Source organism: Thalassophryne amazonica, chromosome 7 (assembly GCF_902500255.1).
Source record: "Thalassophryne amazonica chromosome 7, fThaAma1.1, whole genome shotgun sequence".
NCBI lineage: Eukaryota > Metazoa > Chordata > Actinopteri > Batrachoidiformes > Batrachoididae > Thalassophryne > Thalassophryne amazonica.
Genome location: NC_047109.1, coordinates 104,712,395 through 104,729,906, shown reverse-complemented (window position 1 = coordinate 104,729,906; position 17,512 = coordinate 104,712,395). Strand labels below are relative to the sequence as shown.

The 17,512-nt window shown below is 41.8% G+C and overlaps 1 protein-coding gene across 1 annotated transcript in view; it reads left to right on the top strand.

The window, feature by feature from the left end:
* Window positions 1-17,512, top strand: part of dnah5 (dynein, axonemal, heavy chain 5) — a 366,123-nt gene that overhangs the window by 224,325 nt on the left and 124,286 nt on the right. Inside the window, exons 65-66 of the mRNA XM_034175262.1 lie at window positions 9,018-9,221; window positions 15,091-15,270. Of these exons, the coding sequence (XP_034031153.1) occupies window positions 9,018-9,221; window positions 15,091-15,270 (384 nt within the window). The remainder of the gene's footprint in view (window positions 1-9,017; window positions 9,222-15,090; window positions 15,271-17,512) is intronic.

Here is a 17,512-nt window from a genome sequence, read left to right as displayed (position 1 = left end):
CTATAGAAGTTCTAGTGTTCAGTTCACAACATTACATCAAAGCTAATACATACAAAACAGCAAGCTGTGATTCACGCTGACCTCCCAATATGTACACCTGGGTTCAATTCCTGTTCATGGTGTTCTTAGAATGACAGTTAATCTGCATTTTCACAGTCCATACAGCTGTAAGTGGGTGCCTGTTTTGGATTGGAAAGTAACCTTTGTTGGACTAGCATCCCATTTTGTAGACTCTCGTGCTTGGCACTACAGGATCTGGAGATACGCACCATCACCAATGGACATTGGGGCCTGTATAGGACTTACTTCTTCTTTTATTAACTAATATACATATTGAATAGACAGTAATAAAGTGTACATTGGAGTCCCAGTGAAGTAGGCTGTGTAAGTGTGTCAGTGATTGTATTGATGGCATCTCAGTCACTGAAGTAGTTGAGGTGTAAATAATTTCAGAATGCTAAACTTAATACACAAACATATTACTAAAGTTAAGCCATTTCATTGAGCCATTTGTTCTTGTTCATATGTGATGTTGGATAATTGAAAAGCTTTGAGGATAGAAATCGAATAGAATTTTAAAAATTTTGGGAAACTTTGACCTCCCACCTGTTCAAGAACTCAGCATTAGTCCTCAAAAAAATTAAGATAAGCTTTCTGTATCATAATTATGCATCTCAAGGGTGCTTTAGGAATTTGTAGCGCAAGATCATACTGCAGATTTTTGAAGGATATAAAAGATCACCATTAAAGACATTCATACTGCATATTTTGTGGGAAATTGGCGCTATGCCAGTGAACTGCAGTAAGTTTCCTGCTTTGTAGACATTAAATTAGTTTATGTCTATAAAGCTATTTAAGTTTGTCCTGCACTACTGCCCTGACTTATGTTCTGTGCTTGCCCGTCATGCCAGTTGTAGGCCATGAGACATACCTGTGCCCACAAAGAAAACCTATGGCTTCAGAAATGTATCAAAATGTATGTGGATTTGCAGTTTATTCACCTGTCTTTTTTTCTTTCCTCTCCCATGGAGATATTTGTTGCTCTCTTACTTCGTGTTGCCTCTGCAAATCACTGTGTGTGGCTGCAAGCAGGTTTTGCCTGCAGTCTACTCACCATGTTGTGTACATGTGTGTAACAGCAGGTGCATCTAAAGTTAGCATGGTGCTGGGGGGGAGGTGTTGGGCTGCACTGTAATTAAAACTGTCCTGCTGGGTCAATTGTTACGTGCAGATCTCTGATGGCAGATCACTACTGAGAATTTTCATATTGCTGCTGTGCATGGAAGCCATTACAGACAGGGAGCTGTCTGGGTGAGTGATTCATATGATCAGCTATGACCGTGTATTTTTTATTTTTTTTAAAGAGGGTTTCAAATACAGCTGTTGCCTGGACATACCCTGTACAGAACTGTACTAATTTTGTACAACTGAACAAATTTGCTGTTGGAAAGTAGAAAGTACTTGCTCCAAACTCCTGTCACATGAGAATCCTTGGCACTTTTGACTTGACATTACCACCTGTTACCCTGAGCCACACAGATGGCAGGAAGTGTTTACTCCTTACCTGCTTGTTATAGCTCATCTGCTCATGTCAGCTGGTGATGGAATAATTGGTATCTTCGGCTGAGAGCAGGAAAAGCTATGAGATAGGTCTCATATGCCTGTGCATCTGCATGAACAAGTACTTCTAACTATTTATTATACACTAGAAAATTGCCAACAACATGTAGTACATTTCCTTGTCTTACTCTCTGTAAGTCTGGTCTTGGTATCAGTCCAAAATATACAAGAATAAGAAATAAGTCCTATATAACCCCTGAGGTCCATTGGTGCCGGTGGTTATTCCTTGGATTCAGTAGCGTGAAGCGTGTGTCGGTCTACGTCTCCCTATGGATGGGATCCCCATCTGGCACAGATTATTTTCCCAGCCAAGATTGGTACTCATTTACATTGGGGTGGACTGATATAATACAGATTAAATGTCTTGTCCAAGGACACAGACAGATAGTGTGAAAGAGAATCAATCCCAGGTCTACATATTGGTATAAATTATGTTTTGTTTTGTTTTTTTGGGGGGGTAATTCTTTCAGGGACGCAACTAAATAGATGCTGTATTTTTCCTTTTTCTCTAATCTTAATCCCTATGACTGACTTTAAAATGTTTTCTAAGGGCCCCTCCACACATAATGCGAATATGTACAACTTAGGGCGACAACGAAACATCGTGCCGATGGGCAGGCATGCACGATTCCGGTGCGACGGTTCGTGCACGCAACAGTGTCTGTCGAGCAACTGCTCGCACTGTGTTCCATGGGACGAGGTGCACCACATCGCGCCGCTGATGTGGAGGAAAATACAATAAAAACCAGCTGTATAATTAGTGAATATCACTGGGTTGGTATAAATAATACATAAAAGGGGAGGTTATACAGAAGCCCGCGGTTAAATAACCCCTGGTTAAATAATAATAAAAAATGCCACAGGATTCAAACCCGCACGCTCTGATTACCAGACAGAAACTTTAACACTGTGCTACAATCTGCGTCTTGTAACAGGAGTGTGAAATGGCTAAAATCAACAAGCAGATAGATGTATTTTCTAAAAAACAAAAAGAAAAAAAAAAGCGGTGTGATAACTGACCAAACGGTGCGAATGGCCACACATTTTCTATGTGCCTTGCGAGTGGTGTTAAAAGTTTGTGTGTGTCAGCTGGAATTTGGCCGACACCTGACGCGAGAGGGTTCAGTGGGTTCGCACAGTGCACACTCTGTCTTTCAGCCACTGGTGTGTGCAAATAGTTATATAGCAACAGGTGTATGAGGCATTGGAAGCAGCTATGATTTTACACATTTTGCTTACGATTCCTGTTTCATGCGCTTTATGCACAAATCAACCAAATTCACACTATGTGTGAAGGGGCCCTAAGATATGGCATCACTGCTGCTCAGTTATTGACTACCTTCAGCCAGAACCAGTTCCACATTAGATTTTTGAGGATTTGTTTTTCAGCTGGATTTTTTTCCATTGGGGGACAATGTCATTTTCACTATTTTACCTAATTTGTATGTCTACCAAATGACTGTGGGATAAATTACCAGACGCTGAAGTTCTAACACAAGCAAACTTCCTATCAGTCTATTACACCATGTTGCCCCTGGGCAGGACGTTTGCCACTGTCATGGCTTGTGGTGGCTTGGCCCTGAAGGTTATAGGAGGCATATGCAGACTCACAGACACAGGTGTAGATCAAGAAAAATGGCGTTATCTGATAGGCAGGCAACAGGTTCGGTACACAGGGAATCCATCAACGTGGTGAAGGTACAGGCAGGTAGCAAGCTGAGGCAGAGTCCAAAAACAAGCAAAGTTCCAAATACACGGTGTCAAGGAGTTTACAGGGCTGAGGCAGAGGCATAGTCAAAAAACAAGCCGAGTTCAGGGATAAGACGAGGCGGAGGTCTGTAACACTAGCAAGGTCAGAAATACAAGAAGGCACTGGACAATGGCGTGAGGCTGGAAAGTGCGAAATGCAACAATCTGGTGAGGGACTGTGAGACTGTGAGGGCTTAAATACTAGTGGAAGAATCAGATTGTGAAATGAGGAACAGGTGTGCAGAGAGTGCTGGAAGGGGGCATGACCAGGGAAGACAAAGGTAAGTGCAAGAGAGTGCAGTAAGGCAAAAGCAAAGTGAACTGGGGCAAGATAATTAAATGACAGAAAAGCCAATGGTGCAAAATGTGACGTGCTTGACTAACCATAATAAACACGAACAAAACAGAGGGGGCGAAACTAAAACTAAGGTGGCGAGTTGAGGAGTGGAAAACCAGTGATAATAACTAAAAAGAGAGGACGTGACACAGGAAGTGAATACACTAAACATGACAAAACAAACTATTGACAGAATAGGAAATAAATGATGAACAAATCAAAACCAGGGACTAGGTAATGCAGTGAATGACTAAACCATAAATAAATGATACACCGAATAAAACGGTAACAGAAGCATTACACAAACTACAGAAATGAACAGAACCAAACCAAGACTTACATGACAACATATAATAATATGAAAAGTAAAATTGTAAAACCCTCAGTGGAAGCCTCGACCAAATAAGGGGAAAACCCAGACATGAACCCCGGGCCGGAGCAGATCCTGACAGCCGCATGCCAGACATGAGACTTCCAAAGAATCTTATGATGGGTGTTTGCATATTATTTAATGTTCTTTTTGTTGGCCTGTAAAAGACAACAACATAACATAAACAGATCCCCATCACACCCACCCACAACCAACCCTCCCTCTCATCCTCTTGTGGTTAAAATAAAAACACAACTAAACAAGTGAAGAACCATTACACTGTGCACCTTATTGATATGGAGCTATATTTATGTTGTCTGTAGTCTCATTTGTCTAGATTGGTCATCCTGGTCCTTTATATCCTTCAAGTTATCAAAATAATTTAAACATGTCCCTATATCAAAGAATTTTGCCTTATATTCCTGCAAGATATATTTAATTTTAATTGTTGACCTGGAATGCATAATTTTTACCATGCAATGATTTCAGCAAATCCAAAATAAATCGCAGATATACATTTTTCGTCATTCTGTCCCAGAACCATATAAACAAATGAAAACCCAATACTGCTTATACTTTCAATTCAATTTCAATTTATTTCCTTTATATAGCGCCTCCCAGTAATCCCAAAATGATTTTCCAGCCTATCAAGTAGAATATGATGATCCACTGTATCAAATGCAGCACTGAGATCTAACAGCAACAGAATCGTAGTGATGTCTGAATCCAATGTAAGCAGAAGATCATTCACCACTTTAGTGAGAGCCGTTTCTGTGGAATGATATTTTCTAAAAGCAGACTGCAGCGGCTCAAAGAGATTATTCTCAGTAAGATAGTCTACAAGCTGCCGTGACACCACTTTTTCCAGGATTTTAGAGCAAAATGATAGATTTGATATCGGCCGATAGTTTTTCAATACACTAGGGTCAAGATTAGGTTTCTTAAGTAATGGTTTAATCACTGCATATTTGAAATGTTTGGGAACAGATCCAGACGTTAAAGAAAGATTAATAATTTCCAGCACAATCGGCCCAAGAGTGGGCCACAGGTCCTTAAACAGTTTTGTTGGTATAGGATCAAATAAACAGGTTGTGCTTTTTGTTGACATTACGAGTTTCGTCAGCATGTCTAGAGTATACCATCAACTTCTGTAAATCTAGGTAATACCTCAGTAGTGGCGCCCACCTCAATAGCAGGGTGTAGTGGCTGGGTTAAGGCATGCTGGGATATGTTCAACCTAATGTTATCTATTTTCTTCTCAAAGTAATCCAGGAAATCTTGTGCTGTAAAAGGAGAGTGAACTACAGGTGGTTGTCCATGAATAAGTGATGCCACCGTGTTGAACAAGAACTTTGAGTTATGCTTGTTTTTGTTGATCAAATTAGAGTAATAGGTCTGCTTTGTAGCCAATAGTGCATGCTTATAGTCTAAGATAGCATCACGCCATGCAAGGTGGAATACGTCTAATTTTGAATGACGCCATTTCTGTTCTAGACCTCTTGCTTTATGCTTGAGGTCACGCAGGTAATCATTGAACCAAGGTGACTGCGATTTGGGGGAGCGCGGTTTCAACACAGGTGGTGCAATCATGTCGAATGTCACTTTGAGCACTGAGTTTAAACTATCCACAAGTCTGTCTACTGACTGGGTATTTGTCAAAAGTCAGGCTAAGACATCAGGCAATCTAGCTTCTAGTTCAGTCTTAGTTGAGGAGTTGATGCATCGCCGTAATGATAAATAAGGTTGTTGTTCCACTAAACACGGCAGTGAAACTGTAAACTTAATAAGTGAGTGATCAGAGACCACTGATGTAAGAGGCATGATGTCAATATTCGTGACAGCAATACCACGTGCGAGAACCAGATCCAGGGTAATTCCACTAATGTGCGTCGAATCCTGAATGCATTGCCGAAATCCTAATGCATCCACAATTTCCATAAATGATTTGCAGAGGGGATCAGAAGGATTATTTATATGAACGTTAAAGTCACCAATGATCAGAATGTTATCTGCTCTCGTTGACAAGTTAGAAATGAACGCACCAAATTCATCTAAGAATTCAGAATATGGGCCAGTAGGCCTATATACAGTGACAAAGTAATACGGCTGATTTTTATTCTTCTGACCTTGGCAATGCATAATATCCTGAGTGGAGCGGAGAATCGGATGCTCAAACGAGTTATATTTGTGACCCCCAACCGCTAATAAGCTAAACCTAGATTTATAAATAAGAGCTACACCCCCGCCTTGCTTCGCATCACGAGGGACGTGACTAAATGTATATGCTGGTGGGCAGGCCTCATTTAAGGGGAGGACAGCTGTAGGTTTAAGCCAATCATATCTAAGTGATGATCAATAATTAAATCATTAATCAACAATGATTTTGAGGACAGTGACCTTATGTTAATGAGACCCAGTCTAAGGACCTCAGTGGGGTTGACAGTTGAGCTGTTTGGGTTTAGGGGTGGTTCCAGAGTGGCATATATAAGATGCCTAGAAGTAGGTTTTTGTTTGAGACATTCCACACGCATTGTAGGTAGCAGACACGAAATCTTTGCTATTGCTAGAACAACCACTGGGCCATCCTCAATTTCAACATCATCCAATATAGTAATGGGTATTAAGTTTGGAAAGCATATCCCTCTATAATTTTTATGGACACGACTACGGAAGCAGACCACAGTCTCAACTTGTTGAAATTCCCTCCCTGGCAGATAAACTGCACTATCACCATTGTGGATTTTCTGCACTAATTTCCCCGCTAAGCTAATAGATTCCACATCCACATTTGTCATAAGCCTTGCAGGGTCTCTAATCACCTGCTCCGTGGCCTGCTGTAGATTCCTAATGTTACCCTCCCTGTAGAGCTCTGTCTATGTTCGCAGACAAGATGGCGGCACCTTCCCCAGTAGGGTGGAGGTTGTCCGGCATCAGCAGGCCACGGTGGCCCCAGAACGAAGGCCAGTTATCAATAAAGCTAAAGCCTTGCTGTCTACAAAACTGCGCCAGCCACCTAGCCGCTTACCCGTTCATGTCCATGATAAGTGTATGTAAACGTGTGACCACAACTGTGTGCCCATTCTTGAAATGAACATGGACAATACCCTCTTTAATATCAGTCTGGATGAAATGATTTATTTTGGTGTGATCACTATATCAAATTAAACTACTCTTCTGATGTTCAAAATTGGGAAAAGTATATATAAAAAACTATAACAGTTTTGGCTGACTGAGTTTTTAGGGAAGATTCACACTTCATTCTGGATAGTGTTGCAGAGTGTGAATGGAGCAGAAGCAGGGAAAGTGCAAAAAGGAAAAGAGGTGAGATGAACAGGCAAACAACTCTCACTGGAGCATTTTAGTCTCCAGCTGTGTCGCTCATTTTAATCAGTCCCTTGAGGTAATTCTGCACATCTCTGCTTTGCAGAAACCCTCTTCTACCGTTTGAGCCTCTTCTTATAATGTCCACGCTTTCTTAAGTTCCAATTCATATGTTAATCTTTCACTCTTGCTTGCTCTGCACCAAGAGCTTTAATTGTAATGTGTACAGTTTGTCATTCAGGAAAGTCATGGAAAGATATTACAAATTCTTGCCTTTGTGCTAATTAAACACCAGCAACCTTAATGTAATTTAAACTGTGTGCTTTTTGTTTGTGTGCTTCATCTTAACCCCTATTTTCCATCCACTTGTGTCTTCAGATGAACCCTCACAAAGGGTCACTGCAACCACAAAACACTCAAATTACCATATGACAGCTCAGTAAGATAAATGGTATAAATTGTCACCAATGACAATGAGTCAGTGGTGGGTATAGCTAACCTAAAAGTTAGCTTTGATAACCAATAAACCACAAACTGAAAAGTTACCTGTGATAAGACTAAACCAATAATCAGTGTTGCCACAGTAACTCTGTAAACTTACTTTATACAGTTACATTTTACAGTTACTTTATGTAGTTACTTCATTAGCAGCTGCAGACAACTTGTTGGCAGCTGCTGAAAGTAATTCATAAAGTAACTAGTAATCTAACTTGGTTATTTTTGTACTCACAAAAGTAACTATTAGTTACTTTGCTGATTATTTACTTTGCTGATTACTCAATCTTAAGAGTAACCAAGCATGAATACTAGTTACCTTATTAGTTATATTACTTATTAGTTATAAGTTGCTAATAAAGTAACTGCATAAAGCTGCTAATGAAGTAACTGTATAAAGTAACTAATAAATTAACTTTTCAAAGTAACTGTGGCAACACTGCTGATAAACCAACATAAATATTTAGAGGAGCTACCACTAGCTCATGGTTTTAGCTCTGGCCTGGGGTTTTGTTTTGTTTTGTTTGTTTGTTTTGTTTTGTTTTTTGTTTTGCCACCACTATATTTAGTTCATTTTAGAAAAGAAGATAAATAAAATGTATGAAATCACAGACTCTTGTTGGGCAGCATGGTGGTTTAGTGGTTAGCACTGTTGCCTCACAGCAAGAAGGTCATGGGATCGATTCCCGCCTGTGGCCTTTCTGTGTGGAGTTTGCATGTTCTCTCCGTGTTTTAGTGGGTTCCCACCGGGTGCTTCGGCTTCCTCCCACATCCAATGACGTTAGGTGGATTGGAAACTTTAACGTGGGAGTGCGAATGTGTTTGTCTATATGTGGCCCTGCGACAGACTGGCATCCTGTCCAGGGTTTACCCTGCCTCATGACTGCTGGGATAGGCTACAGCCCCCCGTGAACCTCAATCGGAGTATGTCCTCCTTGCTGTAAGGGTAATAAAGAGACAAATTCATGGTACATTTTAAAACGAGGCCCAAGAGAACCGATTTTCTTTGCTTGAGCCCACAGCATCATCTTTATTTTGTGCTGAATTATTCACCTTTAAGATCAATTAAACATTGTCACAATTCTTATGGTATTTCTTTAACCTTTTCTTTTTCTCCCATAACAGACAATCAAACCAGCAGACATTGCCACAGTAAGAACACTTGGTCATCCTCCTCATCTCATCATGATGATCATGGACTGTGTACTACTGCTCTTCCAGAGGCGGGTGAACCAAGTAAAGATCGACCCAGAGAAAAAATGCATCACACCTTCGTGGCAGGAATCCCTCAAACTCATGACAGCTGGAAACTTCCTTGGCAGCCTGCAGGTACACTTAAGGTGGTATTAAATCGTAGTGAAGGTTTACTGCAAATGACCTCAAAGAAAACTTGATATTTCATTTTGCAAAGACTTGCAAAGAAACATTTAACAAATCATCAACATAAAGCAGTTAACTGGCTGGGATCCAGGGGTATTTTTTTTTTTTTTTTTTTAGATTTTACATACTTTCAGTAATTCCCATTTTTGGGTACTTTTTTAGTACCCAATAGATTTTGCAGAGAAAAATATACTCTGCCAGGATAATATTTGGTCCCAGTCCAAATACAGTTAAGTAGACTCTATTCTAGAGTGAAATCAGCTCTACTGTCTTGTCAAATCATGTTTTTCAACTCCAATAAGAGTCATTCACAGCATGATAGAGCTGATTTTTCCTGTGATAGAATTGATTTAGTACTGTGATAAGTAGTTTAGTGGGTTGTTGAATGTAGTGTTTGTGACATTCCATTGCTGATCTATTAATAGAAACATGACAGAGATGGATGCACGGGTGTGTCCATCAACCCCAGAGGGGTAAATCTGTTGTGTTTACTGAAACAAGCACTCCATCTGTGCTCTAATTTCAAGAATATTACAATATTAGCTACAGTACTTTCATTTTTCCATTAATGCTGCAGTCCAATTAAAGACTGATAATCATGTCAAACCTGTGAGCATGTCCTTATGGTCCTTAGTCCTTAATGTCCTCAGTGATTTTTGCTTTTGATTCCCAAACTCCAAACTGCAGGTGAATCAGAATCAGAATTGCCTTTATTATCATTGCAATTTGCATTGCAATGAAATTTGAGTTCAACTCCAAAAAGGTGCTTTCCGTGGTGCGAGTAATTTTTAGCCAAATAAAAGATAATAAAATTTAACAATAAAGTGTTCAGAGTATATGTACAACTAAATAAACATAAGATGAGGTAGAATAAAATAAAATGTGGATCAAGTAAAATGTAAAAATGAGAATTATATACAGTGAGGAAAATAAGTATTTGAACACCCTGCGGTTTTGCAGGTTCTCCCACTTAGAAATCATGGAGGGGTCTGAAATTTTCATCTTAGGTGCATGTCCACTGTGAGAGACATAATCTAAAAAAAAAAATCCGGAAATCACAATGTATGATTTTTTTAAAATAATTTGTTTGTATGTTACTGCTGCAAATAAGTATTTGAACACCTACCAACCAGCAAGAATTCTGGCTCTCACATACCTGTTAATTTTTCTTTAAGAAGCCCTCTTATTCTGCACTCTTTACCTGTATTAATTGTACCTGTTTGAACTTGTTACCTGTATAAAAGACACCTGTTCATACACTCAATCAATTACACTCCAACCTGTCCACCATAGCAAGACCAAAGAGCTGTCTAAGGACACCAGGGACAAAACTGTAGACCTGCACAAGGCTGGGATGGACTACAGGACAACAGGCAAGCAGCTTGGTAGAAGACAACAACTGTTATGATTATTTATTAGAAAGTGGAAGAAACACAAGATGACTGTCAGTCTCCCTCGGTCTGGGATTCCATGCAAGATCTCACTTTGTGGGGTAAGGATGATTCTGAGAAAGCTCAGAACAACACAGGAGGACCTGGTCAATTACCTAAAGAGAGCTGGGACCACAGTCACAAAGATTACATTGGTAACACATGATGCTGTCATGGTTTAAAATTCTGCAGGGCAGCAAGGTCCCCCTGCTCAAACCAGCACATGTCCAGGCACGTTTGAAGTTCACCAGTGACCATCTGGATGATCCAGAGGAGGCATGGGAGAAGGTCATGTGGTCAGATGAGCCCAGAATAGAGCTTTTTTTAATCAACTCCACTTACCATGTTTAGAGGATGAGAACAACCCCAAGAAAACCATCTCAACCGTGAAACATGGGGTGGAAAAATCATACTCTGGGGGTGCTCTTCTGCAAAGGGGACAGGATGACTGCACCGTATTGAAGGGAGGATGGATGGGGTCATGTATTGTGAGATTTTGGCAAACAACCTCCTTCCCTCAGTAAAGCATTGAAGATGGGTCATGGCTGGGTCTTCCAGCATGACAATGACCCCAAACACACAGCCAGGGCAACTAAGGAGGGGCTCCGTAAGAAGCATTTCAAGGTCCTGGAGTGGCCTGGCCAGTCTCCAGACCTGAACTCAATCGAAAATCTTTCGAGGGAACTGAAACTCCAAACCTGAAAGATCTAGAGAAGATCTGTATGGAGGAGTGGACCAAAATCCCTGCTGCAGTGCAAACCTGGTGAAAAACTACAGGAAATGTTTGAACTCTGTAGTTGCAAAGAAAGGCTACTGTACCAAATATTAACATTGATATTCACAGGTGTTCAAATACTTATTTGCAGCAGTAACATACAAATAAATTATTTAAAAAAATCATACATTGTGATTTCCGTATTTCTTTTTCTTTTTTTTTTTTTAGATTATGTCTCTCACAGTGGACATGCACCTAAGATGAAAATTCAGACCCCTCCATGATTTCTAAGTGGGAGAACTTGCAAAATCGCAGGGTGTTCAAATACTTATTTTCCTCACTGTACAACTGTGGAATCATATTGCACGGGAAAATTGCTCCTGGTTTACAGATATTGCACAAGAAACTTGAAAGGTGTGGATTAGAGTGATTTGTTCAGTTCAGTCCAGTGATCGCTCTGGGGAGAAAGCTGTCCCTGAGTCTGGTTGTCCTAGTTTTGATTGACCTATACCGTCGGCCGGAGGGTAGTAGGTCAAACAAGTGGTTCCTGGGGTGGGATGTGTCTTTGCTGATGCTGGCAGCTCTGCTGAGGTAGCGAGAGCTGGCAATGTCTTCCTGCTGGGCAGAGAGCAACCAGTGATCCCCTGGGCTGTTTTGATCACCCTCTGCAGTGCTCTCCTGTCTGCTGCTGAGCACCCCCCGTACCACGCTGTGATTCAGTACATCAGGATGCTCTCGATGGTGGCTCTGTAGAACAACACCAGCAGCTTCTGCTCCAGAATGTTTCTCCTGAGCACCCTCAGGAAGTGGAGTTGCTGCTGGGCTTTCTTCACCACCACTGTGGTGTTGGCAGTCCAGGAGAGGCTGTCAGAGAGCTGCACTCCTAGGAACCTGATAGAGCTGACCCTTTCCACACAGAACAGGCTGGGTCAGCCCTGTTCTTCCTGAAGTCCAGGATTATTTCTTTTGTTTTTGTGATGTTCAGCGGCAGGTTGTTAGCTGAACACTACGCTGTCAGTCGATTTACCCCGTCTCTGTAGTTGGTCTCATCCCCCCTGAGATGAGCCCAATCATGGTGGTATCATCCGCAAACGTTATGATGGTGTTTGTGGGATGGGTCGGAGAGCAGTCGTGTGTGTGTAAAGGGTGAACAGGAGGGAGCTCAGTACACAGCCTTGAGGGGAACCAGTGCTGAGTGTGATGGTGGAGGAAAGGTGGGGGCCAAGTTTCACGGACTGTGGGCAGTTTGTGAGGAAGTCCTTGATCCACTGGCAGATGGGGGGTGGAGATGCCCAGATGTGTCAGTTTCTGGACCAGGATCTCCAGGATGATGTGGTTGAAGGCTGAGCTGAAGTCTAGAAAGAGCATCCTCACGTAGCTCCACTGGTGCTCCAGATGGCTCAGCGCGGTGTGGAGAGCTGTGGTGATAGCGTCCTCTGTCGAGCAGTTTGCCCTGTAGGCAAACTGGTGGGGTCCAGAGTGGGAGGCAGACAGGCTCTGATGTGCTGAGAGACCGGTCTTTCAAAGCGCTTCATGATCACAGGCGTAAGTGCAACAGGCCTGTAGTCATTTATGCTCTCCACTGCTGACTTCTTTGGGACTGGAATGATGGTGGAAGATTTGAGGCAGAGTGGAATGATGGCCTGCGACAGGGACAGGTTGAAGATGCAGGCGCACGCTTTGAGTACCTTTCCAGGTACACCATCGGGGCCGGTCGCCTTCCTGGGGTTCACCACCTTCAGCACACATCTCACTTCGTGTTCCTGAAGTGTTAGCCTGCTAGTGCTAGAGGGTGGTGGGTGTGGAGTTGCTGTTGCTGTGTCTGCTTCGAAGCGGGCAAAGAAGCGGTGGACCATGAGCTAATTAAAAGTAAATTTTAAGGTTTAAGTTTAACTGAGAATATTTAATATTTTAATATTTAAATTTAAAATGTAATTAGAAGTAATAAAAGAAATCCATGAGATTTCAATTATGTGTTATTCTTTATTTGTCTGTGCTAGTTTTTCATAATACAGTGCGTCCGGAAAATATTCACGTCATTTCACTTTTTCTACATTTTGTTATGTTACAGTCTTATTCCAAAATGGATTAAATTATTTTTTTCTTCAAAATTCTACACACAATAACCCATAATGACAATGACAAAAATTCACATTTTTGCAAATTTATATTTGGAGTTCAAAATTGAGCTCAGCTGTATCCTGTTTCCACTAATCATCCTTGAGATGTTTCTACAGGTTAATTGGAGTTCACCTGAAGTAAATTCAGTTGATTGGAAATGGTTTAGAAAGGGACACACCTGTCTACATACGAGGTCTGTTAGAAAAGTATCTGACCTTTTTATTTTTTTCAAAAACCTGATGGATTTGAATCACGTGTGCTTGCATGAGCCAACCTTGAACCTTCTTCCACCATTCAGAAGATTCAGACGGCTTTTGGTGGCTTTTCAGTCGTGTGATTATCCGAGAAATTGTGGAAGAGGTGGGCATGTCACAACATGTCCTGTGAGGCTTCAACACAAAGGCGCTTTTGCTCCGCCATGAGCTTCGTGCCGAAGCCATCTGCATGAATTTTGCTGCAACTCTTTTCATGGCCATATTTTCTGTCACAGTGGAATGTGCCGAAAAACTGCTGATGTCCACCTCTTCTGCAATTTCTCGGATAGTCACACAATGGTCCTGCATCACCACAGCGTTCACTTTGGAAATGATCTGGTCATTTCAGCATGTTGAGGGCCGACCAGAGCGTGGCTCACTTTCCACCATTGTGCAGCCGTCTTTAAACCGGTTGTACCGCTCCTTAATCTGTGTGATGCCCATCGGAGCGTCACCAAAAGCCGTCTGAATAATCTGAATGGTTTCCACCTGGCTGTCGCCTAGTTTCTGGCAAAATCTGATGCAGTCGCGCTGCTCCAGTCGTTCCTCCATTTTCCTTGCAAAGAAAATCCAAGAAGAAACTCCACCCGTCCTCACACAAAGGCTGCTTACAAGCAAATCGCAATCGACAGGCATGAAAAAATTCACGCATGCGCACGAAGGTTCAAGGTTGGCTCATGCAAGCACACATGATTCAAATCCATCAGGTTTTTGAAAAAAATAAAAAGGTCGGATACTTTTCTAACAGACCTCGTATAAGGTCCCACAGTTGACAGTGCATGTCAGAGCACAAACCAAGCATGAAGTCAAAGGAACCATCTGTAGACCTCCAAGACAGGAATGTCTCAAGTCACAACCCTGGGGAAGGGTACGGAAACATTTCTGCTGCTTTGAAGGTCCCGATGAGCATAGTGGCCTCCATCATCCACAAATGGGAAAAAATTGACTCCTTTCTGGAATAAGGTTGTAACATTTGACTCAACATTTGAGGTTTAACAATTGACTCCTTTCTGGAATAAGGTTGTGTAACATAACAAAATGTGATAAAAGTGAAGCGCTGTCAATACTTTCTGGATGCACAGTCATACATCTGGAAATACTTCATCTTAGACTCGTGTTAATCAAAATTTTGATTAAAGGTTTGGGTGAGCCCCACAAGATTTTCAGATATTAGAATGGGCCCCAGGATTCTTAAATTTTGGAATGGCTGCTTCGGGTCATGACCCTCATCATTTTATATTTTGAATAATTTATATTAACTCCCCTCGTCTTTTTACGTCTCTCTCTCACCCTTGCAGCAATTTCCCAAAGACTTAATTAATGAAGAAACGGTGGAACTTTTGCAGCCTTATTTTGATATACCTGACTACAACATCGAAACAGCCAAAAGGGTGTGTGGAAATGTGGCTGGCCTGGCATCCTGGACCAAATCCATGGCTGCCTTCTTCTCCATCAACAAGGAGGTCTTACCCTTAATGGTAATATACTGAACAGTTGATCTCCTCATATGATTCCCTGTTACAGCAGAAAACTCAAGCAAACAATACAAGTGAACAGAGACACAGGTTGCAGAAACTTAATGGATATACATAGAGCATGCATACACTTCAGTTTGTCACACAGCTATATAAATTTCAGCAAAATACTTTCCTCATCATTCTACCAAGACTTACACTAATCATAGCCACACACACGCGCGCGCGTGTGCCTCAAACAAAGGCCATAGCCTCTGTCTCTCCCACACTGATGAATAAAGAACACTTACTGTGAAAACAATTGATTGTACTTCTGCTGAACTGCCGCTGGCTGCAGAAGAGGCACAGACAGTGTCTGGTATGAAAATGAATAAATAAATAAATAAATAATCGTTCATAATCTAACAGAAAGAGTGAACGGGATTTTATCAAACACAGTGTGTTCTTCTACTGGCTCGCCACAAGGGTGTGTGCTCTCACCTCTGTTATTTATTCTCTATACCAGTATGTGTCAGAGCACTTTTAAAACAGGTTCATTTTAAAATACGCGGATGATACAGTGATTGTCACTCTGCTGCGGGATAATGAGAGTAGCCACGGTCCTGTACGAGGGATGTCCGTAAAGTATAGGTCCTTTTTATTTTTTTCAAAAACTATATGGATTTCATTCATATGTTTTTACGTCAGACATGCTTGCACCCTCGTGCGCATGCGTGAGTTTTTCCATGCCTGTCGGTGACGTCATTCGCCTGTGAGCACTCCTTGTGGGAGGAGTCGTCCAGCCCCTCGTCGGAATTCCTTTGTCTGAGAAGTTGCTGAGAGACTGGCGCTTTGTTTGATCAAAATTTTTTCTAAACCTGTGAGACACATCGAAGTGGACATGGTTCGAAAATTAAGCTGGTCTTCAGTGAAAATTTTAACAGCTGATGAGAGATTTTGAGGTGATTCTGTCGCTTTAAGGACTTTTCACGGTGCGAGACGTCGTGCAGCGCTCTCAGGCGGCTTCATCAGCCTGTTTCAAGCTTAAAACCTCCACATTTCAGGCTCTATTGATCCAGGACGTCGTGAGAGAACAGAGAAGTTTCAGAAGAAGTCGGTTTCAGCATTTTATCGGGATATTCCACTGTTAAAGGAGATTTTTTTTAATGAAAGACGTGTGGACGGGTCCGCGTGTTGGGACGCAGCCGACGCGGCGCGGCGGCACAGGAAAAACACCTCCGTGTTGATAACCATTTGTTAAAATCCAGTTGGCTTTTGATGGCTTTCAGTGGAGTGAGTATATGAGAAATTGTTTATCAGCTGGAGATGTTCCAACTTGTCCTCAAGGCTTCCAACAGAGGTGTTTTTCCTGTGGCGGAGCGTCGCGGCGGCTACGAGCCGACGCTGCAATCCGCCCGCACGTCTTTCATTAAAAAATCTCCTTTAACAGTGGAATATCCGGATAAAATGCTGAAACCGACTTCTTCTGAAACTTCTCTGTTCTCTCACGACGTCCTGGATCAACAGAGCCTGAAATGTGGAGGTTTTAAGCTTGAAACAGGCTGATGACGCCGCCTGGGAGGGCTGCGCGACATCTCGCACCGTGAAAAGTCCTTAAAGCGACAGAATCATCTCAAAATCTCTCATCAGCTGTTAAAATTTTCACTGAAGACCAGCTTAATTTTTCGAACCATGTCCACTTCGATATGTCTCACAGGTTTAGAAAAAATTTTGATCAAACAAAGCGCCAGTCTCTCAGCAACTTCTCAGACAAAGGAATTCCGACGAGGGGCTGGACGACTCCTCCCACAAGGAGTGCTCACAGGCGAATGACGTCACCGACAGGCGTGGAAAAACTCACGCATGCGCACGAGGGTTCAAGCATGTCTGACGTAAAAACATATGAATGAAATCCATATAGTTTTTGAAAAAAATAAAAAGGACCTATACTTTACGGACAGACCTCGTAGTTGACCATTTTGTTAAATGGTGTGAGGACTCATATCTTCAGATTAATATATCTAAAACTAAAGATAGGGTCATTGATTTTAGGAAGAATGGTAGCACACCTGGCAACACAACAATGAATGGTCAACCAGTTGGAATTGTGAAAACTTATAAATACCTTGGGACTATTATTGATGATTCGCTGAAGTTTGAGGCAAACTGTGAGGCGGTGTGTAGGAAGGGACATCAGCGCTTGTTCTGTCTCAGGAAACTGTCGTATTTTCACATTGACCGAACCATGTTAACACTATTTTATCGT